We start from the raw sequence: 25,615 nt of genomic DNA, 5'->3' as shown, positions 1-25,615 counted from the left end.
ACCCACTCTTTTGACGGAATATGCGAGTCGCAGTACCACCAAAATTATGAGGTAATTCGCCATTTTAATCCTCTCATTTAAACTCGATTTGTTCTTGTTCGTTAGGTAATGCATCTATGTTGCCACAGTCGGTAGATTTTGCAAAATTTTCAGAGAATTTGTTTTGTTATCGCTTCGGCTAAGATATCTTTAGAATGAATACTAAGCATTGAAGGTTAAGTTCGTCACAAAACGTGACTAGTTACGCATATCTTGTGTTAAATAATGACGAATTTGTGATAAATTTACATAGCGCGCTTGGCACATATTTATTTACCTTCTTTTGGTCCTTTCGATTCAATTAGGCTTTTCTGAATTCCCACTTCAGCTAGCCGATTCACCTGGTGATTGTGATAAACAACCACCAGTTTAATAGCAGAGAATCTGAACTCCTTCAGGAACGTGAAATATGACATACAAACTTCTATTCCGCGATCATTTGCTTCTGAGAACGTTTCTTTAGAATTTACCTCCTCAAATAGATTGTACATACTCCGTTTTGTGTGGAGACAATTTGGTTCACTCACTTATTAAATCGTTGTAAAAGTAATGTCGAGATCTTCGAAGAAAGGCTTTCCTCGTGGTAATCAGTATGATTCCTTGACTTACCCCTGCTTATTTTGAGCTTTGATTTACCATAATACAGATTTCCAATACAGCTGTTGAGAACTTACAAGCAATCGCCACATAATAATGCGAATTTCTTAGCTTATCTTAGAACTTTGATCATATTTTTACGTGGCTAAAAAGTTTTTGTCGATTCGTAAATGACAGCGCAGTTGCTGAAACCGAGCTTAATTTGCAATAAATCGCAAGAGCAGTTTTTTTCATGCGCGAATCCAGGCAATCTGCATGTAAGCGTTTGGGCTTTCCTCAAACTGCTGGGTAAGGTAGCGATTTTGACGGACTACACATACTGAGCTTGAATTTCTTAGCAGTGAATACTTTAAAAGTTACGGCAATATCGGTATGGTTCAGCATTATCTAAAAACCGAGTGATTTATCAACTTTGCATTGCTGGCTGAACTGCTAGTCAAAATCGAATTAAGATAGATTTAGTCTACACTCGATGAGGCTGTAGTAAACCGTAAAATATAACAGGTGCACACAATTACCTTTTCTTTAAAGAAAATAGACCGGTTGCTAGTCAAGGTATAAGTACATATTATTAAGCTGGTCTGAAGCTAAATTTGTTGCAATGTCATATGATTTTCTGTCTCTGAAATTTATTTTTCTCTTGAGAAAGATCTTTATCATTGAGCTTTAGGAAAGTAATTTTCAACGTTGTCCAAGGTATATTTGAGTCTTCGCCAAATGATACGTCTGTCATATCATTGCTGCCTTTTGGAATATTCAGCGTTCTCAATGACATAATTGCTTGTGCCTTTTCTATGCATTGTAAACCTCTAACTGATCGAATTCCAGGTCCTCACAGTAAAAAGTACGGTTCAAGCGTGAAGAGTGCGGACCATACATCCGTCGAGCGAAAATACGATATTCCACAGTACGGACTGTAAAGTAAAATATTCATCGCAACTCTGGGTTCAAACAGAGGGGGAAGATTTCCACTCTACCAAACTTTTGAATTTAGGGGACTGCACAGTGAAATACGGGCCGGTAAATTGATCAATTCTGGCGCTCATACTAACTGAGAGGTGTACTAAAAACGTGAGAAGACCAGAAAATTATGCTTAGGCATGAACTGAGCATGTAACAAGGGTTAAAAAAAAGGGTCGCCAAAAACTGAGAAAAAATGTCTTCATTCGCAATGAGCGTACATAATCGATTTGCCGCAGATTTAGATTTTTGAGGTAGTCTCGTAACACATTGCATCCTTTTTAAGAGAAATATATTTCGTTGGGCTGAAGAACAGCGAAAAACTTGTCGGGTCTTTCAACAAAGAGGCAGGTGTTTTTTTCTCTTTCACAGCATTCCAAAAACGATCCATGAAGTACCTCAGGCAACAAATGGTTAAAATAAGAACAGTTACAACTTAACCTTCAAAGTGAAATCCTTAAGCCATGATGCAACTGTACTTCTCCATGAACTCTTTGACGCCTTAGAGTGACTAACATCTAATTTCTCCGTACAATATCACCCATGAATCACACTTTAAGGTTATGAGAATAAAGGAAATGATTACCATCTTAAGAAGCTCTTGATTGTGAAACAAATTCTCCTAGTTATCACCTTAGGAAATGTATAAAGAATATGTATGTTGATATTAGGAGGCGAGGGGTTGATAAAAAGTGTTTCAACGATATGTGAGGAATTGTATTATGTGAAGGCTGAGAAAACGGTTCCCATAACGTAATATTTCGCAATCGATGAAATTATCCTTGGCCAAAAATGATAAAATTAACAGCTACAATGTTAACGTTGAAATCAAATCAGTGAGCGATCCTCAAGCTCAACCTCATTTCCTTACTAATGGCAAGGGGTTGAAGAATACGTCAAGAATTATATTACGTGTAAGTTAAAAGTTACAAATGTTTTTGAGGCGCGGACGGAAGCCAGAAGTTAAAACTTCTCATTCCTGATGCTCACTGTACCTTTGTGGTCTGCACAATTTGGTTTTAAGTATTAAAATGACGACTGTACAGTCGATCCATTGACGTCAAAGCGCACGAGAATTGGCTTTATTCTTCTTCCGGTTGCTGTTCGCGTTTCCAGAACGTCACTGCCCTAGTTCTCTAGTTACAGTAAAAAAACAACCTTTAGCTATTTTCTCATTTTTGCGTCAACGTTCTCCTGAAACTTTCAAGTTTGAAGATCGACGTTCATAACCTGATCTTCTGAAGGAACCGCGACTCAAAATCACCTTGAAATAGGTGACGAAATCGCAAATATTAGCAGCCAGTTCAAACTCATCACAGTTTACTCGAAGCCGTTGGCAACGGAAGAAGAAATCAGAAATAACGCATACGGGACACAGTTGTGGGATCGTTGAATTATCATTTTGATAGGTTGCTCGTATAGCGTGATTTTAGTTGTGTCCTCTGACAATTTTGAATTCATTTCTGTTTTCAGTTTTCATCATCCTTTGTCATACCGGAGAGAGTAGGAGAGGAAGTCTTTCGCTTTTTTGCTGAACACGCACGACAGCAGATCGGAAGTCTTAAGTTTTCTCGCTAGACACACGACAGTGGCGCTCAGAGATCACGCATCGTCGCTGCCATCGTTATCGCCAACATGTCTTTGCTTAAGATGCCGCTTGGAGAACTAAATCCTCACTTGATGTGTGTATTGTGTTCTGGGTACCTTGTAGACGCAACAACGATTATCGAGTGCCTGCATTCTTGTAAGTTCACACTGTTTACAAACTGATTTATTTTAATCGTCGATTCTTGTTGTTATTATAGAATGTCTTTGATAGCCAATAAAAATTAGCCGTGCAAACATCTGGTTGCGGTTTGTAAGTAAAGGGGTGCTTGTTGCAATTGTTCAACTCCTATAGCTGAATTTTGAATATTACGTTTAATTATTTATGTACTCTCTCGTGAGATCTAGCCGTCTAAAATATACGTTCATTTCTTTCTAAAATTTCTCAATAAGTTTAAAGTAATGCAATCCATACAGACGTTCCGTAAGTCCACAATACATTGTGTTTACTTTGTGAGTTTCACGGTTAGAGCTGACAAAGTATTAATTTTTGTACCTTTTTTTTCTGTAGTTTGTCGTAGCTGTATCGTTAAATATCTCCAGACATCGTATCACTGTCCTGTCTGTGATGTTGAGGTTCACAAAACCAAACCACTGCTTCATATAAGGTGAGTAACTGTAGAAGACGCTTTGTTTGAATTTTTCCCAAACTACCCTAGGACTGTCCAAGCAGATAAATATATAAGAACTTAACGACGGAAGTCCTCGCTTCGGTCGTTCGTAGACTTTCACCTTTGCGGTCCGTTTTTTCATTCTTGTTTAATTGCAGCATAAACAATCTATCATACGAAAAATAAAAATTATGAATTGTGTGGTTAATTTTCAGCAATGCGATAAAACACGTTGAATAAAGAGTTGTGATCAAAAAGGACTGCAATAAATGTATCTTATCAGACGTTTGGTGTGTAGCATCGCTTAATAATTTTTAGGAGTTGTGTCGTATTTTGACAAGCCCTTAGGGCGATTCAAAATACAAACAACGAGTAAAAACACTCAGCGATACCACAAAGCAAAACCTCTTATAAGTTATTTATTATACAACTGCTTTTATCTTCTTTTAAGTCTTTCTGCTCATTTCTCCAAATAACCATACATTATTATCCAACTGCACAAAGTAGAGTACAAAGAACGCGCGAATGGAGTACAAATATCCTGCGATACTGTACGGTTATTTGGACAATTGGTTATTTCGTACTGTAAAAAAACCTGTTTACCATTCGGCTGCACGCGCTACGCCTCTCTATCCGCTTTTCTTTTCCCGCCTTATGAGAAATGAACAGAGAGACTTCGCAGAAAAAAAGCAGTTGAATAACAAATAACTTATTAGACGTTTTGGCGTGCAGTATCGCTGAGTATTTTTATGAGTTGTGCCCTATTTTTTACTCGCCCTACAGACTCGTCAACATAGGGTACAACTCGTAAAAAATACTTAGCGATACTACACACCAAAACGTCTAATAAGATATATTTCAAAGCGGCGAAACTCAGCAAGCGATGTCCAAATTCAGAATAACTATGCCTCAGCAAGTCCTGAATTTTTCTCACCCTGGTCCGTAGTAGTTGTAGTAGTAGTTCAGCTGTAAAACTCTTGACAACACAAATTTTGCTCGAAATAGCAGGGTGTACAAAATATCGAGGGTTGGGCTTTCAAAACGATATATTTAGGGTACGCGAAAAATAGAAGCTCGAGATGTAATTGGAGATAGAGGGTATTACAGTGTTTTAATCCCTCTTTCTCTGTCTTCTATGCCATGGCAGACCCGACCGACCGCTCCAGGAAATTGTGAACAAGCTTGTTCCAGGATTAGTATATGGTAAGAAGGATTATTATATAAATTATTATCCAACTTCACAAAATAGGGTACAGATAACGAGCGAATAGAGTACAAATATCCTGCGATATTGTACGGTTACTTGGACAGTTGGTTATTGTGTAATGTAAAAAAGGCTGTTTAACCAGTCGGCTGCGCGTGCTACGCTTCTCTATCCACTTTGCTTTTCCCGCCTTATGAGAAATGAACAGAAAGACTCAGCTGAAAAAAAAAAGCAGTTATATAATAAATAACTTATCAGACGAGTTTTACCGTATTTTTACAGCCCGTACGTAGGGGGAGTCAAAATACAAACCACGTGTAAAAATATTCAGCAATACCACAAACCAAAACGTCTAGTAAGATATATATATTGTAATGGCAGTAAAGTCTCATGGACGGCGACAGGCCTTCTCCATCAATCAGGGAGAGAGGAATCTGAGCACAAGTCTTTGCATAGCAGTTTAATCGAGAAATATTTGTTGAGCGCTTTATGATTGAGTGGCGTAAAACCAAACTGAAGTAAACGCAGCAGCCAGCCAGAACTAGAGAAAACATCAAAGATAATCACACCGTTTGAAGTGCTAGAAAAATCTAGTGCTCAAGTCACAATTGGTTTTAGTTTTGATTCTGATTGGTTAAAAAAGTGGTGCGAGTTTCCTAGACCAATCATTGGTTTTACTTCCTTTCGCTATGTGATTGGTCCAGAAACTCGCACCATGATTCTCTCAACCAATCAGCTGCAAATCTAGAAACAATCGAAACTTGGTCGCTTCCGTTTTCCCACGCTTCTCATTTGATTTCGCAAGGAAATCAAATCTTGATCTTGGTCAGCACTCTCGGGAAAATTTGGAACAATCAGCACATCTACATACCACACCTGCGAGCTTAAGCAATCTGTCTAACCTTAGAGAGGTATTTCCTTAATCAAAAGTAACGAGACAGTAAAAAAGTCAGTAAGAGAAATCTTATTGTTTTTTATCTCATTTTGTAATATTACAGACGAATTCAATCGCCGTACAAAATTCGAAGACAAAATAGAAGAGGAAAATTCTACAAACGAAGGTAAGAAGACCACACAGTTAAATGCATGGAGAAATTTGTTGAAATTCGTTTAACATTAATCTTACGTTAGATACATTTAATTTTGGCAAACGGTACATTGCTAGGGCAAGTTAATCCGCCCGGATTGCTAATACCATGCTTTGAAAAACTTGGCCCTGGAGCTGACTCCTCCAGAGTCCACACACCTTAACTGTTGAGGCAATATTGTTTTTAAATGTAAATCTAAGAATAATCTCTTGATATCTTTATTGTAAGAGTATTTAAATTGTCAATATCTTGATCTTGAATGTAATAAGCACAACATCGCCAGAAGAATTGAATCATCAAGGGCAGTTGAAACATGATACTTAGAATTTTTACGAGCTGAGCATCGATACTCTCCTTATTCTCGAAGTATATGCTTAGAACCTTCTTATTTCTTATGTTTTCATAAACTTTTATTTTCAATCAATACAATCTTGACAGGTGAAACTGAGGCAGCGACAACTGATTGTGAAACGAAATCAAAGAACAACGCAGAGGTGAAGATGGAAGATCCTATGTTTATCACTTTGGAATATTACAGGTCAGTTTATATCATGTTCTTGTGTCTATATTTAAACAACATCCTCTATTTAGTGCGAAAATATATACGGATATCTGTTCGCGGATTTATCTGTTCCAAGATGCGAACAGTTTTCCGAGAGCGAAGCTCGAGGAAAACTGTGAACTTTGAGGAACAGAAAAGAGGCTATTGTATTTATTATCCTTCTAAAATTTTGAAACGCCCGTAAAAAATGTTTACGAACAGCTTAAAGTATGCAGCATGGGCTGTTTTCTTTTGAGTGTTCTATGGTGCGACTTAATGAACAAAAAAAAGATTTCTCTTCTGTGGCAACCACAAAACTCTCTCTCGTTTTGAATTAAATTTGAAACGAAGACTTATTGTAGTGGACGTTAGGTTTAAAATGTTTGGGAGTATCGCTTGGGTGATATTCTAGGATATCGCCCACTTTCAGCATGGGGATATTTGGTCACGTGCTTTGTTTAGACCATCACGTGCGAGCAAAAATGTTTGATGGATCATAGTTCTGTTACGGCTGTGTCTAAAAACGTTGGTGAAAGTGATAAAGAGCCCAGGAAAATAACGAGGCTAACAGCAACAAAGAGTCACCTGATTAAGCTAGTTTACTCCCTCGGAGAAGGGGCGATCAAAATTTGCTACCGTAAACTTCAAGTAGTACTGCGGTTTTTATTACCAACTTTTGGTAAAATAAAAGAAAGAAAAAGAAGAAAAAATAAAGATATGATGGGAGATAAAAAAAAAAACGCTTTCTCTGATTATGAGAGTGTAAATTCAAGCTACAAATTCAAGAGTGTGCTAATGATTATAACTTACTTTCATCATTTCCTCTTTTTGTTATTCAACAGGCGTCAAAAAATCTGGAATGAACGCCAGGTTTGTTTTTACTTTCTCACGTACCATTCTTTGACAATCAGTTTGATCACAATTGGGGACACAGCGCTTCATTACACAGCGCCTTTACAGCTCACGCCCTTTAGAGCGCACGCAAACATGAACTCTTTCGTTGCATACGAAATACCGCAAGATTTGCGATGATGTATGTGGAATTCTAGGAAGCTACCTTACGACATTTCAGGAAAATTAACAAAGGGGTGCGAACAAAGCGAAACAGCGCGGGCGGCGGCCTTGAAGTCTTAAGCTGACATTTCTTGGGAAAAAGAGAATTTCAGTTTAAATGTAATACGTAACTCCAGAAAAGAATCGTTCGCCTGAGTATAAAGGCAATAGAACAGAAGAACGAGGATGATATAGTATGGTGATCTTTAAAAAGAATTAAAATTTACGACCTTGAAACTTTTACTTACATTTGTGGGCGTAGACATTCAGTGACGCAGCTTCTTCAAAACTAACTGACTGACTGAAAAACGAGAGACAATGTTTGACCGTATTTATTCAAGTTATGTTCAAAACAACGATTGTCTTCTAGTTATTGTCATCAAACGGCAAAGTACGTTTTTGTATGATGTCTTTCTTTTTCCTCCTCAGATCTTTCCGACTCGTTATCTCAGATGTCCGTCTGCAGTGACTGTCAACGTATTGAAAAAATTCCTTGCAATGAAGTTTGCCATCCCTAACACACATCAGGTAAATAAGTAAATTAGTGAATAAGTAGAAACAGATGAAAAGATAGATGAAGTAAGGGGGTAAGATAGTATAGAAACTTTGGTGCTGCGTCAGTGGGGGGGGGGAGGGGGGTGGTATTACGTGTAATTTGGTTTTATTAACTGAGTTTATAATGTTAATTGGCGCTCGAAACGTCAGCTTTGAAACTCTTTAAGGTGGCCAACTTACATTATCAACTCAGTTGATAAAACCAAATTGTATTTAAAGACGGATTGACTTATTGATTGTCTAACGGACTTATTGACTCTTCGACTGATTGGCCCATCTATGGATCGATTCATTTTGCCAATTTTTTTTCAGGCTGAACTTGTTCGTTCAGACGAGCTTCTTGACGACTCACTGACGATGAAGGAAGTTTCGCAAATATATGGACTCTACTCGAAAGTAAGAAGACTCAGCTAGTTCATCATGATTTACAGCTACACTCATTTTAGCCTATTCAGCACCTCATACCACACGAAAGTTCAGCATTCTTCTATATGACCAAAGAATGCCCAAAAATTTACAGCTAAGTGCGGTTCCATATAAGTATAGCCCTATTTGTTGACGATCTTTGATTTGTAGACTGTTAGACACATAAATGCTGTTGTTTAATTTATCTTATGCCATAGACTCGAATTTTTTTAGCCAATTTTGATTTCCATGTTCTTTTGTTTCAATATAAAAACCTTGTACATGTAGCACAAAGCAAAACTTAAAACTTACTGAACCAGTAGATCAACATCGCATATCAAGATACGTCTGAAAATGTATTTAATATCGCTATCTTTGCGGTTAATGCTAACCAACCATATTTTATCGCTAAAAACAAAAAACAGCAGGATGATATTATACAATCAACATCTTTGTTCCTTGTTTGAAAATTGCAAATGAATTCTTAACCTCTCGGCTGTTCGTGAATGGCACAATATCTTAAATTTTTCAGTTTCTTTTGTTCCCTTGGTTTTTCTCACTGATGGCTAAATCTAAATATTACTGTGTTGCAGTCTTTCCTAGATCTCCAGTACTCTTTCTTGGACGTTCGTAAGGAGGATACCGAAACAAAGGTGAAAGAACCGCCAAGGAAAAAACTTAGAACATGCAACGAAGATGGAGATGAAACAAAAGCAAGCGAACATTTTGTTGGGGCACAAACCAAACAGTTGATTGTGGATGAAAAGGGAAAGGATCCCCAACAGCCTTGTACAAGACTTGAAAAGGATAGTCCCGTAAAACATTCTCCGGAGGGTGTCATTTTACCAACATTTCCTGAGACTCCTCCAAGTTTTGAAGTTGATCCCGAGGAAGAAGAAACGCTCGTACCAGTCTAGAACTTGCGAACTCAGTTGCCCGTTGTTTGCCTGTGTACGCTCATGTGAACGCATTGAGACCGTGAAATAATTTTTCGTTCGACGATCGAAATCATTTCCCCTACAGTCTCTCAAGAAAGCTAAGTTCAAAGGGGGTCAAATCTGTGTGGGGTCTCCAAATCGGCTGGGTAAAAATATTGTGTTTCCAATAACAGAGGTTTCCAAAGGAATCTCTAAGTTTGGTTGAAAGGTATCCTTGAAAAGTACAGAGAACTGATCTCTCTCCTGTTTTACGCAACAATTGATACGCTGCTTTTAGTGTTAAAAGACAAAAAGGTGAAAAAGAGTTTTCTTTAACGTTTCGAGCGTCAGCCCTTCGCCAGAGCGAATGACGAAGGCGTAACGCTCGAAACGTCAGGCCAATTTTCGTTATCAACTCAGTTGATGAACCAAATTCTACTTTTATTACTTTTCTTTATCGAGAGTATCCAAGCTTCTGGAATGTCACAACCACAATAGGATCCCTTTTTATATTTTAGCACACAAAAGAAATGTGATTTATAAATGCTGACCGCTGGACCACCAGAGCCTCAGCTAAGAGATGTAATCTGTCTTCAGGCGTGTACCATTTTTTTCTTTGTAAGAACCTTTTTTTACATGAACATTCAGGCTGAGATTAGCCAAAATTTCAAGAACACACTAAGAACATTACTAGGCTGAGAGTCAATTTTTATTTCGCTCTTTCTTTTGGTTGAAAAGTATAAACTAAATTAAAAGAAATGTAAACAAAACAGGACAAATAACTCAAATACATAAGGACATCTTTAAACATTGATTTATTGAAATACGGCTATACCATACAACTTTAAGAATATATTAAGAACATCTTCAGGCTCAAATTGTAAAAAAATAAAGGATCTTCAGCGCCAGCCCCCATGTTAGACGTTAAATAGACTGTGTTACAAGAAGGCTGGTGAACTTCCTTGGGAAGAAAAGAAAGAAATAAGAAAACCTGTAAGAGTGAAAAACTAACTGACTAAGTTATTTTATTTGAATAATGAAAAAGGCTCCAATGTTTTGTAATGGTTACCACATGTGGATCAATATCAGTATCTGGGCAACTGCCCACCTACCCCTCCCCTAACTCAACAACAGTCAATTGACAACAAGTTAAGGTTAATGTTGGGTTAGGGGAGGGGTAGGTGGGCAGTTGCCCAGATACTGATATTGATCCCCACATGTAATAACAACCAGCTCTGCTTTAACTCGTTGACCTCCTAAGAGTGGCTAACATCTAAATCTCCCTACAATATCACCCGCGAAACACACATTAAGAATAAGGAGATTAAAGAAAATGATCAGAATATCCTGAGTTTTAAACACCCTAGGAAATTAAGAAAGATGTTTTTTCGTCTTGTCACGAGCGTGGGACAAAGAAAAATTCTGAGTCCCCATGAGGAATCGAACCTTAGACCTACGGATTTGCGCTCCGATGCTCTACCACTGAGCCACAAAGACTCTTCGGTGAGCGGGGTCTATTACGACAAGACGAAAAAACATTTTTCTTAATTTTTCACCGAGCTTAAAACTTACCATCTCTACTTTTCTGTCAAAAACCCTAGAAATGTTTAGAGAATATTATGGAGAATGTGCACACTGATGTTAGGTTGTAAAGGGTTGTTAAGTGGAAAAACTCTTTTTAATAAAAATGATGTTTAAGGTTTGTTCCTGCTTTAAACTAAGCTGTCAAAAACCCTAGAAATGTTTAGAGAATATTATGGAGAATGTGCACACTGATGTTAGGTTGTAAAGGGTTGTTAAGTGGAAAAACTCTTTTTAATAAAAATGATGTTTAAGGTTTGTTCCTGCTTTAAACTAAGTCTTCGTTAATCTTGTCGAACCTGTATTTAACCACCTCAACCACGCGTCTCATGTATTACGTAAAGTTGTTAAAGCGTAAGCTTGCAAAAAAGAAAACGAAATTCGGAAGTCCTGGTAACTTTGCCGAAATCATATCTAAAAAACTAAAAATATAAGAAAGAGAAATTCAGGTCAAAGATAAAAGCCATCCCTTCTTAATTCGCTTCCTAAATATTTTCATTGTTTGACAAGCGCTGCTTTTAGAAATATGCGATACACGATTGCCTTGTAATAAACTTTACAAATACTCTCGAGATGTTATTTACTTTCGGATACTATTATCAAACCATTTTACATTTGGCTCTCAGCCGGGCTTCCTAAAGAGAAATTTACATTGGCGTGGTGGCTTTAACGGCTAACGATTAAAATTTTGGTCATTTTACAGCTTAACAAATAGTTTCTATCTGTTGCAGTTTTTTTTTCATGGTTAACATCTTCCACGACTAACGGTTAAAACATGTCAATTTTTACGCCTATCGGCTACTTTTTTTTGCCTTTTTAAGGCTAACAGTCAACCTTATTGAGACCCAGTTCAAGATATCGAATCGTTCTGCTCTCATGTCAACAGTCTGCGGGAGTGAGTGGTTACACAGCATTGACTGTGTAACCACTCACTCCAACAGACTTTATACTTTAAAATATGTTTTAGGAACGTAAAATGAACATTTTTGACAAAGTTTTGCAAAGGTGGAGCTGACTTCCTGAAGTTTTCTGACGTTGGAGAATAACATTGGCATGCGTCTGTTTTGTTTTTCCTTCGTCTTTGCGAACAAAAGGTTTATTCATATCTCTTAATTCAATAAATAATAAATAAATAGAACGACTTTTAGTGACACAAAACACTGAAATGTAATTAAGAAAAGTTCTTACTAAATCGACCAAAGAAACTTCCCAATTATGGATAAAAGTTCCAACTAATGTTTGAAACTAAAATAACTAACAGTCAATGGTCGGTTTAAGGGAAAAATAGATCTGCATGAAGCTTGGTTTTCGTAGGGGACGGAGCCGGAGTCGTAAAAGCACTTCCGACCTGATGAAAATCGAAAATCAGAGTCGTAAGCTGAGTCATAAGCCCGATGGTGTCGGAAGAAACAGAACGGTTTTACTTTCTTCCAATTTCGCTAATGAATCCAACGCTTTTGATCCAGTGAAAACTAGATTGTCTGAGTCCCAAGCAGAAGCGGAAGAACCAACCAATCCCAGTACCAGTTCTCAAGCCCTATGAGTACAGCCTGATATCAAACAAGGAATTACGACGCCGACAATCCAGCTTGCTTTCACTGGATCGTAGACCTGACAAAGTTGTAAGCGACATCGATATCTTTCTTTCGATTCAGTTGGTTTCATTTTCATCAGATCATACTGTTCTGTGCTTCTGATAACGGCTCCGACTTCGACTCCGCCGTAGGCTAAAACCATCCTTAGGAAAAACCCCAAAATTTGATTAAATATCCGTTCAGGCATGGTAACTTTCCGACCGAGAAAGATTATTCATGTATTAATTGCTCCTCGTGAACATGCGCTTGACAGCTAAGCGAAAACCTTTGTATCTAATAGAATATATGAGTGGGTTACATGCACTGTTTGCAAAGCCAACAAACATCGTTGTTAGATCTGCAGTTGGTCCCCCTGTGGTCTTGCCATGAGCAGTCTGCACAATAAGTAATAAACAAAATGGCGACCAACACGCCATGTAAGTTCCAATGACAAGAAGGACTGTTAAAGCTCCTTTTCTAGCTGAAGTAACGTTCGCTCTCGTTTCCAAGCCATTAATTGATCGAACATTTTTTACTTCTGCAGAAATTCTTTTGGACTGATTCGAAACTATTTTGAATATCTTGAGGTAAACACAACACATGATTAAAACCGCTGCCCCATACGTACAGCAAACCACTGAGGCAGTGAAAAAAACAGCTCCTTTTCCACGCAGCCATTCCGTCTCGATACATTTCCCGATGTAAGGAATAAAGCACTCGTAGGTAACCACGCCGAACAAAGGCGGCAATGCCCATAATGTCGAATATATCCATAACAATAAACAAGCACCGCGAGCTTTGTTCTTGGTCACCACTGATGAATAAACGAGGGGACGAGAAATCGCGACGTAACGGTCAACAGAAAGCAGCGCTAGATGCATTATAGATGAAATACAGAACGAGAAGTTTCCAAAAGCATTTAGTTTTCTCAACACTCGTCCATAGCGCCACTTCCCCGCCACAACACTGTCTATCGCGCCTGGCATGACAAGTAGGCCCACTAAAAGATCGGCAACCGCCAGCGATACGATAGCGTGTTTGTTTGCTGGCATAGCCTTTAGGACAATCATCCTAACCAGTGCAACGATGACAAAAGCGTTTCCAACAATCGTGGCCAGGTTGATTGCAATCATGATAATGGTAGTTAAAATAACAGCACTTGACGGCCAACTTGAAGTCACTAGGGAGAAATTATCGCCGCTGCCGGTGGCCAGCCCGGTACAGCAAAAGTTTGTGAAATTTCCTGACATTTCGAACGTATCTCAGACACTAACTCCTCAAGTGGTCAGAGAATAATCCAGTTTCGGGCGCTTGGCATTTCAGCAATTGATTAATCCTGAAGCACTGCTGTATCTGAACACTCCCGATTAGTTGTCACGTTTCCGACTTTGTTCCTTAAAAGAGGTGTTTCGTTATGCAAAAGTATTTATATTTGCTCTTTGATTGGCTGATTTAAGTCTATTCATCCTTTCAAAGTCGTTCTTTTTTAACTCTCCACAGTTCTATTTTTCTCCTTTCTTTTCTCAGTGTAAAGTATGGAAGGCAGAACCGCCCTGAGCAACTCCTAACCTGTGCAATGCCTCTGGATAGGAGCACAGCTCTCAGACTTGCCTTGGGAGTTCAGTCAACGACCGCGCTCCAAGAATTCTTGCTTCATTCCGAGAATAGGAACTGAACCATGAAGCGTAAATTAAGTGCTTATTTAGCAAAAACGTAGGTGAAAGCAACACGTACGCTAATGAAGCATTGTATAGTTTATTTATAGACTGAATTGGAGGAACACGTTTTTAAGTTCCACCAAACATCTTTAGGAAGAGTGACTTCGACAAGGTTATTTCTATTTTGATACTGACACATATGTTAAAACAATTTATTTGCCGTAAAGTTTCGAAAAGGGGCAGATTTAACCGCCAAAAACTACATACAGTTACTCAAACAGTTATTCAGTAGAAAAGGGACTGATTTGAACAAGAGCTACGAGAAGAAATAAAGAGATTGTCAGTTTTTTTTAGTCAAGAATTAGAATAACACTTACCTCTATATTTCAAAACTAGTTACCTACTTGAAGTCACTCTAGACCTTCGCGGGTTGGTGCCTTCACGGAAAGGCCTGCGCGCGCACTTTCTTTCAACAAACTAGTATAAACTATAACTCTTTGAAAGTCGATGAAATCATAAGCTATTTTGATTTTCCTTTTCTAAGACAAAGAAAGCATCCGAGTTCAACCATGATTAAGTGCAGTAAAAATCAAAGATAAAAAATCAACCCACTTTCAATAGTTGTTCTTTCAACTTTACTCACAACCTTTTCCTTGTTTTCGCACCTATTGTCATGGAGCTTTTTTTTAAGTTCTTCCACTCGTTGAAAGCCGTTAATCACCGGAAATTGTCATCTTTAAGACGCCGAGTGCCGCCGTTGACTTTTTTTAATCGTTTGTTGGATCACAAAAATCTTTAAAGTTTCTCGCTCACGCTCCGCTCGTTGGGGTATATCTCACTGATGGTGGGAGAAAGTATTCAGTGGTAAAACCACTTTGGGCCAGTTTGATGAAAACATATTTCAGCCAACTCAGGGTCAGAGTAAGTTCTCAAACAGCTAAGCAGACAGTTTTTAGTCTTTCTTACAATTCATTACATCCAGTTTTGCCTTACTCTAAGATAGTATACCGCAAACTGTTACAGTCAAACCTCGATTATCTGGACCTCGATTATCCAGACTCACCTCTCTAGTCCTATTTTTAATAAATACCAGGTTACTTTTGGCAAATGTCAACAATGATGTACAATGATCTATATGATACGTATTCATTTTTAGTTTTGGCTCATTGATATTCATATTTTTGATCATCCGGACTATTCAGCACAGTTCCCACGAGTCCAGAAAATCGAAGTTCGATTGTAATACAATAAACGCTGCTCAGGGAGCCGGCTCCTGACGCTTTTATGACAGAAAAAGCGAATATTAGTATAATTTTAAACCCTGGATTGGCGCTAACCGCCTTCGAGTAACATGACCCTCCGAGACATTTTTACTCGGCTCCCTCTAGATGTCTTTCTGGTGCGGTTAGCTGTTGAGATTCTCTTAACTTAAATTATCCGACAGAGACTTGCCAACTCAAACCCAAACCCTGCCGTCTACTAAATGAAAGGAAGCTCAGGATATTTTTCTTCCGCGAGGAAGCCGCCAAAGAAAAATCAAACCCTTGTAACTAGTCATGATGACAAGTTCTCTTGGACAGTTCATACGAAGGAACAAGAAAATCTTAAATATTATGTTCTACGCGGTGAGTTTGTAAGCAGGGCAATCAAGACGATGGCATTCATTTGCCACACGAGTATTTGACTTAAGCGCTAAAGGATAAGACTTGACTGATATAAATTGTTCAAATTTTCATTTCTCCATATACTATGTGCTTTTAGCAAATTTTTCTTTATCACTATCCCCTGGTAAAGGCTAGACTTCTTAGCCGAAACGATGGGATTTTTTCAGAACTCTTTACCAATATCACGATTTTATTTAGTTAGGACACAATAATTACGGCAGAAAATAGAGAGCGATAATAAAGAAATACAAGAGGGGAATATAAGAAGACGCTTGTGATCCTGTTTTTGTTTTTTTTTTTAAAAAAAAAAAAAGCCTTTCTGGTGTTCCTTCCTCGTCGCCTTTATTTTCATCTCACTGAGCTGACGCACCCCGTGTACAAACTAAACGCTTGGAACACCCCTTGAACTCCTTGAATTAACGGGGAAGTTGTCGGAAACTAGTTGCAGGGACGTGTACCCTCGTGCGTACCGATCTGTCGATTCATGACACGCAGTGATCACGTGCTCCTCGTGTGACGTCATACGGGCGCATTTATCTGTTTCAAGGCTGGCATGTCATCAACATTCGGGGGTGCATAGGGAAAGGTTGGTGTTTTTCCATTTTGCAAAAAGAGTCCATCGACACTATTTTGTAAACTTGGTACTTTGCTTTTTGATTCAGTAACAGTTTCGTTTCTTGGTAAGAGTTCTCTTTCCGTCATTTCTTTAAGTTTCTTATTTCTCTTTTTCGTCTTCTTAATCTTGATCTTTTTCCATGGAGAGATGTCTAATTTTACTCTGTTTGGTATAGAGGGTTCTTCTGTTGTCGAGTGTCCCAGGATAGCATACTCTAGATCAAGAAAGGACTGAGGAAAAGTATAACAAAAATTTCTTAGCCCTCTGATTACTGAGAGTAAGCTCTGACGAGGGGCTAATGCTCGAAACGTCAGCTTTTTTATCCTTTACGGTGGCCAATTTACGTTTTCAACTCTACCCTAAATTACCTAATTAAAAAGTAATTAGCATCTAATTTCTCCTTACAAAATGACCCCTCAGTTACTCACGAGAATAAAAAAAAATGATCACCAACTAAAGAGGCTCTTGATTGTTAAACGAATTCTCCTCGTCAGCACCTTAGGAAATGTATAGAGATCAGTATGGAGAATGTGCAGACTCGTGGTAGGGTGTAAAGGGATAGTCAGTCAGTCTTGCAGTTGTGGGAGGAGAAAATTCAAATTAACCATTCAGTGATTAATTTTTGTATAAAAATTGAAAAATCTACAACTGTCTTTGCTAAAAATTTTGACAAGCAACGAAGTTTCGATGCCAGCCTTAAGAACAATTTCATCAGGTTAAAGTGGATAACATTTATTTTCCGTTGTTTTCGTAAGTCTTATAAATTAATTTTCTATCTATTTCCATTACAAATCTTTGCCCAACAACAAAGTTAAAAACTGGCAAACCTACCTTAGCGTATAGCCCGTACATCCGGGAAACTTCTCTCATGGTCAGGTGATCGTCTAGTATTTCATCACTACGGATCATTTCAACCTTGGATGCAAAATGAGAACAACAACAAAAATCCAGTTAAGTAATAAGTATTTCTGGACTACAATTTTATGGGGATGGTTTAAACGCACACTGTAAAAATATCAGCTCTTCTCCCATGATGTCAAAGTGATCGAAATTTATTTTCCTGTTTTCTTTTTTCTTCGATCAAGCCGTTTACTGTTGTTCAATCTTGACGTCATACGAGCTCATTCTTTTTAATGATATAAATCATTCATTTGAACTGCGCTTTCGGAAATACCGACCCACAAATTGACTCAACTCAAACGGACTCAACTCCTAAGAGCGCAATGGCTCATTACAGTTGACAATCATCCCTATTTTCTCAGCATGATGCAACAAGGACCATCGATATAGTAAAATAACCCAATACTAGATTTTCGCGTACCGCAAGTTACCGGGGGCTTCAATAAAAGGTGGTTATCGGCGGTCTATCTCCGCCTGAAAGACCTCTTGGACCGTCTTTTTAGCTCGTAAGCACTCTTTTTTCATGCCCAGAATGCTGGAAATTACATTTTCGAACTTCTGGATTTCAAATATTTCCCGGGGAACTTGCCTCCACACCTAACCCCCCTCGGAAGGGGCTTTATGACCCCATTTCCGAGAACAGCCGCCAATTACACCATTGACAGCCGTTTAAGAAAAAAGCTTATGAAACCCCTGAAATGCCCCTGCCTTCTTCCCCCCCCCCCTCCATCAGCAATTCGTAAATTTTCTTGGATGGTTTCTGGTATCCATGGACACCGCTGCCAACCTTTTGTGGAAAGAGGCGTCTTAAGAGTTAAACGTATATGGTGTCTTATCCAAGATCACAATGCAGTGATCTAGGACACGATTCGCAGAACCTGTCGATCTCGACTGCTGGACCCCTTGTCTCTGACTTAAGAAAGCAATGAATCAACAGCAAAATAACTGTTAACCTGATGCGTGTTAGGTATGGCGAACTTGGCTACAAGGAATTTTTTCAGCACATCAACAGACACCGCAGAAGGGCATCGTAGATAACGAGGAGGAAAAATCTAGAAAAAAAGTCACATGACAGTTGTGTGGTTTTAATTAGGAACAACAATCTGTCCTCTTTTGATGTGAGATAAAACAGCGGTCAGTCTTCGCGCATATGTGAACTAAGTTGCGAGCTGTAATCTTTTTTTGCGAGACAGCGGTTGTTTCTAATGCTTTCCTTCGAAATTGGCTGACCAGGTTGATCTCTTCGCGCATGCCCGACGTTCGACCGCTGTGTTCACACAAGCGTACACAGAGGCATAAAGTGTGCGGTGATTTACTAGATGCCGTAAAACTTGCGACAGAAGACGTTATAATAGTAAAGCAGCAGCATATCAGAAGAAAGGCTTTTGAAATTCAACACTACTGGTGCCACGAGTTCAGCAAGGAATGTCCAAATATCCTTCCCTGCCACATTTCGTCCCAACGAGATGATGAAAAGATGAAAATAAGCTCCGTTTCGAATTTCCTACTGTCCACCATACCTGATTTTCCGACCAGTTTCTCTTGCTCCTGCACAGAGAGAAAGAGGATCCAAAATGAAAATTGTTTAACGTGTATTGTTTGACTCACAGCAATCCAACACGAGCCACAGTGAAACAAAGCAGCTTTTGTCTGTAAGCCTTACCTGTAGTATTCCAGAGTGATGAAAACTGGATCATCCATTTCAATCTCATTTTTCTCCGTGACTTCATTCACGGCCTCGTTTTCCTCTAAACAAGGGAAGAAAAGCGTGCACGCCGTCTAACCGTTTACTCTGCTTCCACGCTAAAGCTGAATTCGCTAATAAATATGGGTAACAACGTAATTTCGAGTGCAATTTGGCGTTAAAATTTTTCAAAGACAACAAAATTGCACGAGCCCATTGGGCAAGTGCATCTTTTTGTTTTATATTATTTCACTGTTTCAGTATATAATAAAACAACTTTTCACATCAGCATCGGCGGCTAGAGGTGGGTATCTACCCGACCGCTTCATAACGCGGCTTGGTAAATCGGGAGCTTAAGAAAACCATGACGGCAACGGCAACGTGAACGTCAATAAAAAAAAGGGTTTAGAAGCAGAACAATGGCTGCGCGCGTGCATTATAAATCTTTGTAAATTTCTATGCGTCCTCGGCAAAACAACAAGGTGAAATGACCAAACTTTGCGTTGTGTGGAGAACGTGAAGGACGACGGATAATTTTTTTAAAATTTCTATTGCTAATTTAAAGCCGTGTTCCATATTCAGTTTCGAGATAGTTTTGACAGCGAGAAACAAACTAAATAACTTTAGAGTATCGCGAGATTCTTAGGTAAAATATAAGTTCATTTTTGTCCTCAGCGTAGTCACGTTGAAAACAAAATTTCGAGATAGTTTTGACAGTGAGAAACAAACTAAATGACTTTAGAGCATCACGAGATTCGTAGGTAAAATATAAGTTCATTTTTTGTCCTCAGCGTCGCCGTCGTCGTTTCTTAAACTCCCTGATATCCACCACTAGCCACCGTGGCTTCGATTCGGTGATTAGCTGTTAATTAACTGTCACATCGAGATAAATGTTTTCTCAGCCTGAAGCACTCTCTCGGTTTAATTTTGATCGAAGACGACAAGGTGTAAAGGTATTTAAATCATTTATATCAGTAAAAATTACCTGGCGGCTTGTTCTCTTCTCGTTGCTTTTCTTCGAATTCATTTCTAAGCTTGAGCTCAGCTAGAAAAATTCAGAGCAGAATTTAAACAAAGCAACAAGAATTTTTCTAATGATGAGAAGGTCTTCGCTACTTGACAGAAAGCTTAACACTTCTCGGGCGTTGCGATGGCCGGCTGAACTGACCGGCCAGGGATTTGTCTTTGCCAGACGTGATAAAGTCAATAATACATATGTGAAGTACTACTGACTACTTTTCAAAGATAATTCATGTGAGACGTTAACTGCTGTCGGCATACTTTGCAAGCATGTCGTAGAAAAAGCTGCCGAGTCCCAATCCTGAGTCTGTAACATGCGATGGGGAAAATAAACGAAAACCGTCATATATGTCCAATACACACCGAGAGATTCCGATGGAAAACTTTTTTTTTTTCAATTGAATAGGCAAAATTCTATTCCTGACACCTTCCAACGGAAGTGAGATAACCGGAAGTCATGACGCGAAAGAGTATCGGAAGTCAGATGAACATCAGAGAAGGCAGAAATATTGTTCGATGGATTCCGATGGAATCCATTTGTCGGATGGAATCCGACTGAGTCAATCAAAATCCACTGGAGTCCATCCGTGTCTATCGGAATTACCGGAACCGTCTCATTGAAAAACTTTTGCCCTACGTAAAAATCACCAAATGTATAATCATAGCGCAAAAGGATTGGATCTCATGAACTTTGCCCTGAAATTTCCTTGTTATTTGACATAGTGCATGAATTCCTTTCAAACTGTAGTTCCTTTGTCACTTGTTGCTTCTACAACCTTTGCTGTATAGTTCAAAATAATTTTGTTGGTTGTAAATAATAGAAAAGTCACGACAATGTTACATTACCTTGATACAGCCCAGGAACGAGTTTAAAGACAATTTCTTGGAGAGTTCGGTCTGGCCTGAAAAAAAAATCACTGTATGATTTTTGGTCCTAACGGAGAAGATTTGTTATTGAACAGGTTTTAACCCTTCTAGACTAAAATTACTTATAATTCAACTCAGCCAAGTTTGACGTCTCAGCTATTGTCATCTTTTTTTTTTTTAACGAGCTTCATGTTATCTTTTCAAATACAATTAAGCTAAGCTTTTATTGTCTTATGGCTTAATTAGTCTTGCTCTATTCCCGATCTCTCAGATCATTATCTTAATGAATAAAGGGGTAAGTTTTTCAAATTGTCGTGCTGCGTCGGTGAGGAGCAATAAACCACAATTTGTATCGATTTGCCGGCGTATATGAACCACGCGGGATGTTGGGAAAACACGAGAAAAGCTTGTAAGCCACGAGGTGCAGCCAAACATGTCAACTTTTCCTTCTCGGCGCGCAGTTTAGGGAATTCTAGACGAGAATATCTGAAGTTCTCTCATTTTAACCGCGCAACGAAACTGAAATAGAGGCTTAAAACAGCAATCAGTTGGTTAAACTACATTTGATAAAGAGTTTCTGAAGCTGACGTTTCGAACGTTCGTCTGTCGATCTACATCGATGCAGAACTAAACGCGTCTTATAACTGCTTCTTTATTTGACCAGAAAAACGATTCTTGTTTGTTGCTTTCGCAACTTGCAGGTTTTCCGGAAATGACGATATTCATCATCACTCTTAACCCTAGGATTTCCCTACTTTTAGATAGATTTTCGGTACAATCTAAACTCACTAGGAATGAACAGCGCTTTATGAAGTTTACAATACCTTGATGCTAACCTGATATTTAGCAGTGGTTTAGTCTTGTGGACTTCAACATCACAAACAGGACAGTGATAAGATGCTTGGAGATATTTTACAATGCAGCTGCGACAAACTGAAAAAAAAAAAAAAATAAAATAAACAGATAAACAAACATAACTGAAACAACCAGACTTAGTTCGGCTGCGAACCGTTTCAGCCAAATAACTTAGTTTGGCTCGATTGTTTTTATCAATTTGGGCTACCAAATGTTCCTTTAAACACATAACGCAAATTTAAACGAGTATTTATGGTGAAGTGTTAGTGTTTTTGTAGAAGATTACAATCCCGCAATCCGATTAGGCTATCATACTAAGCCGGAATAAAACCGAAGCCAAATGTGGTTTTAGACCTGTAAAACTTTTCCCTTCGAGTTCAGTACCGTCCAATGCTAGCTTTCGGCAGCACCACGAGAAGATGAAAAAAAAAAAAAAAACTCTCTGATGAAGCAATTCTGACAGATATTCGCTGATCAAAAAATTCCGATGATTATCATCTGCCAACGTAGAGTCAATTTATTCAATGGAGCTTCAAGTTCCGTGTTCCTGTAAGACTTCCTTGTTGCAGGAATTTTTATCGTATTTTGCAAACAAACTGCTATTGATAGGCACTGGTCTTCGAATACCTGAAAATTTAAGGTAATCTTATACTGGCGAAGTAAATTAGGGAAAGGATGAGAGAAACTCTTAAAATTGGCTTAAATTGTTGCGGTGATTAGAGGAAAGGTTTCAAACAGCCCTAAGTCTAGAATCGGAGTAAAATTATCAATTTTAGGTTCTTAGCGAGAATTTGCCATTTTAAAATTTGCTACTATACTTTTTACCATGTACTACCGTTTTACTTACAAGAATGCAGGCACTCGACAATAGTTGTAGCATCCACTAAATATCCACCACATAACACGCACACAATGTGAGAGTTTAGATCTTGGATCTTCACGGACCGTAACATCTTCCGTCGAAATTATGTCTTCCACTTCCTTCATAAGACAAGAAAAAATTCTTCAACATAGGAAGCGACACCATCAGTCTCTTTAACACGACCTAGCCATACTTCTAAGGAATGATGGTAAACAGCGATTTAAATTTCTATAAGAGAGCTACACGAACCTTAGCGGCCACGAAGCCATGATTCAACCGCCACAAGCTAATAAATTCACTTCAGTGACAACACAGTGACAGCGGAAGAGTTAATTCAACTGAGGCAAGGCATTTTTGAATTTTTTCCTTCAAAGATCCGGATACGCTTCTCTATCGTTGATAAACTTTACCAACAACAAGACCGTCAGAAAAAGCCGGCATCATCGGTTAAAGTGCGAGTATAAATATCATACCTGCCAGCTGAATTAGCTGGACATATATTTCCATACACGCAGAAAGGTCGACAAGAAATATAATTTATGAACATCGATAGACAAACTTTGAATCCAAATGGTAGAAAAACTAGGGCTAAAATCTCTGCAATGGAACTTAAATCATAAGCCTCGCCAGGCACTGAATAATTTCGCCAAAGCAAGAGATGCAATACGATTGTGAAACAGAATTATTCTCGTCGAAACAGAACTGAAAATCATGTTTTTTAATAAAACAGGCCTTGGCTTGTATTTAATTCTATTCACAATATTTTTTCTCTCTAGAGCGATGATAAATAGCACGGAAGTTTCGACCACTAATCTTTTGTAAAGCCTAGTTGCTTAATGTTTTTTCTCATTTTCTTGAAGTCTGCTTACCTTTGAACTGAGGACTAAACGGTTCTGACGTTCTAAATATAACGATGTTATTTTCATTTAATTTTACAGCTCCTAAGTGCCATGATTTTCCACGAGCTTTATTAAAACGGGCTGCATAGCGGACGGAATTCGTGAGAATTTTCAGCAGCGAGATCAGTGTTTGCTAGCGGCTCTATTAAGGCTCCGTCGCCTTCATTTTATCGAATATCAGAAAAAACAAACGGCAGAAATCACACCTACAAAAAAGCCAGCTATGCAGGCTACTGACAAATTTAGAATATGATCCCAAAGTATAGGGTTCAAGTACACGTGTCTGCAAGCTTTCTCTTGCACTCGATCTCTTTTACATCAGTTGACGAGCCTGTAGAGTGGATCTCGGCCAACGAAGTGATTTCACGTACTGTAAAGAGCCTAAGCTTAATTTTGGCGTAGTTTTTTTAGTGTAGATTTATTACCCTAAGTCTTTTATTAGGTATGTGCAATTTAAGTGCAATGGGGGCATTTGGTTTAGTTGTACTTGTGAAGATGGTTTGGAACTGATATAGATCACAGTTCCGCGGTTCAGTAATATGTTCAAGATTTTATCATGACAGGTAAGCATTGGGTTCGACATTTGGCCAACATTTCTGGCCTGAAAAGTGTTTAGTTCTTAGACTGTTTTCTAGCTATTTGAAAGCCGAAGGTTAAAAACATAGAAAATTTTTAATCGTTTTGTATTAACCACTATCAACATTAAGTATAAATGTTTATCGATTGCGTTTGGAAGTCTGACCGTATTTAGCGGAGGGGCCGTAAAGGACCTCAGGTGACAGCAGACGAAAGCATGGGAAACAAAATAAGACAGGAAATCCAAACGAAACCTCGATATATCTATCAAAGGGCAGCAATTAAAGGACAAGCGAGCTTGAAATTCCTTGTATTGTTGTGCGACTTGAATTCTTTACAAACGAAGCGCATAATTTTCAAGCCCGAAATTTATTCCAGTAACGGAAAGTTGGAACATGCATTCTGGTCTCTCTCTTTCGGTTTCAAAAGAATTTACGGCAGAGCCCAGAATTGTTTCCAAGCTCGGAGCCCATTAAGATGACAAATAAAACATCATTATCGAAAATAGGAATATTACTTGCGACTCACAGAAAATCTACTGTCTAAAAAATTTGCCACATCGCCAATATTCTCAATCGGGAATCAGTAGCTCTGCCAATCGGCGAAAATAAGGTTGTAATTTTGTTCGTATCCGAGCAGAGCATTTACGATTTCCAATCTTCTAAATTGTCTCTATTTGTGAGATAACTTTTCTAAGTGATGATAGAATTGTATTCGATGAAATGTCCATTTCGCCGAAAGAGTGCGTTAGATGTATTTGGTCTGACGCATCTTGGTCACGAAATGATCTGCATTGCGGTCCGATAACTGAAAATAACGCAACATTTTAAAGAACAAATATACGACCAAAATCGCTTCAATCTGAAAAAAAATACTTTGCATCAAAAGTTAAATAATTTATCTAACGTCTCTGTGAAAATTAGGCTAAGATTCTCGATATAACTTAAGAAATTACCGTGTTTTTCTTGACAATTTCTTGATGGCTTCGAGTTGATTTCAAATAGACACACGTTGCTGTTGATATGCTTAATCACGTGACAGTCGCACCAGTCTCCCCTGAGGTGCATAGAGTGTAAACATCGATCTGTTAGATGCAAAACAACTTTCAAAAATTAATGTTGTTTTTTTAGGTTTTAGCGGCAGTTGGGAAATCAACTAAAGTTAAAGGTCAGTATTCTCCATAGAGAGATTTTTTCAAATATTGCGAAAACGAAATATTTTGAATCTGAGACGAGAAATATTTATGGATGACTTGCATGTTCACGATAAGCCCAGCCGTGTAAA

The 25,615-nt window shown here is 38.5% G+C and overlaps 3 protein-coding genes across 6 annotated transcripts; 1 reads left to right on the top strand and 2 right to left on the bottom strand.

The window, feature by feature from the left end:
- Positions 1–11,414, top strand: LOC131781081 (polycomb complex protein BMI-1-A-like). 3 transcript variants are annotated; one of them, XM_059097736.2, is made up of 10 exons: positions 1–51; positions 3,070–3,340; positions 3,713–3,809; positions 4,960–5,015; positions 6,015–6,077; positions 6,543–6,642; positions 7,488–7,515; positions 8,128–8,226; positions 8,566–8,649; positions 9,252–11,414. In XM_059097736.2, exons 2-10 carry the CDS (start codon positions 3,232–3,234, stop codon positions 9,573–9,575), a joined length of 960 nt encoding a protein of 319 aa, XP_058953719.2. In that variant the 5' UTR covers positions 1–51; positions 3,070–3,231; the 3' UTR covers positions 9,576–11,414. The 3 variants fall into 3 exon arrangements, with proteins under 3 accessions (XP_058953719.2, XP_058953716.2, XP_058953717.2); XM_059097733.2 differs by lacking the exon at positions 1–51 and adding an exon at positions 2,748–2,973; XM_059097734.2 differs by lacking the exon at positions 1–51 and adding an exon at positions 2,748–2,976.
- A 1,516-nt stretch (positions 11,415–12,930) lies between these two features.
- On the bottom strand, positions 12,931–13,980 carry LOC131781054 (trace amine-associated receptor 5-like). Its single transcript, XM_066173517.1, is given in 1 exon segment — positions 12,931–13,980. A coding segment is annotated over 1 exon segment (1,050 nt).
- Positions 13,981–16,356: 2,376 nt separating this feature from the next.
- LOC131781071 (polycomb complex protein BMI-1) lies at positions 16,357–25,339 on the bottom strand. Of its 2 annotated transcripts, none has more exons than XM_059097720.2 (10): positions 25,287–25,339; positions 22,842–22,975; positions 21,976–22,072; positions 21,119–21,174; positions 20,238–20,297; positions 19,232–19,316; positions 19,089–19,116; positions 18,522–18,620; positions 17,500–17,583; positions 16,357–16,898 (listed from the first exon to the last, which is right to left on the bottom strand). In XM_059097720.2, exons 2-10 carry the CDS (start codon positions 22,945–22,947, stop codon positions 16,572–16,574), a joined length of 942 nt encoding a protein of 313 aa, XP_058953703.1. In that variant the 5' UTR covers positions 22,948–22,975; positions 25,287–25,339; the 3' UTR covers positions 16,357–16,571. The 2 variants fall into 2 exon arrangements, with proteins under 2 accessions (XP_058953703.1, XP_066029816.1); XM_066173719.1 differs by lacking the exon at positions 25,287–25,339 and adding an exon at positions 23,106–23,509.
- Positions 25,340–25,615: the final 276 nt, after the last annotated feature.

The sequence above is a fragment of the Pocillopora verrucosa genome, chromosome 10 (assembly GCF_036669915.1).
Source record: "Pocillopora verrucosa isolate sample1 chromosome 10, ASM3666991v2, whole genome shotgun sequence".
Taxonomy (NCBI): Eukaryota; Metazoa; Cnidaria; class Anthozoa; order Scleractinia; family Pocilloporidae; genus Pocillopora; species Pocillopora verrucosa.
The sequence above is the reverse complement of the archived record's forward strand: the minus strand, read 5'-3'. Positions and strand labels throughout refer to the sequence as shown.

Coding starts and splice junctions, on each gene's coding strand:
- LOC131781081 (XM_059097736.2), top strand. CDS start 3,232: ATGTCTTTGCTTAAGATGCCGCTTGGAGAACTAAATCCTCACTTGATG. Junction 3,810..4,959: donor AAACCACTGCTTCATATAAG/GTGAGTAACTGT, acceptor ATGCCATGGCAG/ACCCGACCGACCGCTCCAGG. Junction 6,078..6,542: donor GGAAAATTCTACAAACGAAG/GTAAGAAGACCA, acceptor CAATCTTGACAG/GTGAAACTGAGGCAGCGACA.
- LOC131781071 (XM_059097720.2), bottom strand. CDS start 22,947: ATGTTACGGTCCGTGAAGATCCAAGATCTAAACTCTCACATTGTGTGC. Junction 19,317..20,237: donor AGAAGAGAACAAGCCGCCAG/GTAATTTTTACT, acceptor TCCCTTGTTTAG/AGGAAAACGAGGCCGTGAAT. Junction 17,584..18,521: donor CCATACCTAACACGCATCAG/GTTAACAGTTAT, acceptor TTTGCATCCAAG/GTTGAAATGATCCGTAGTGA.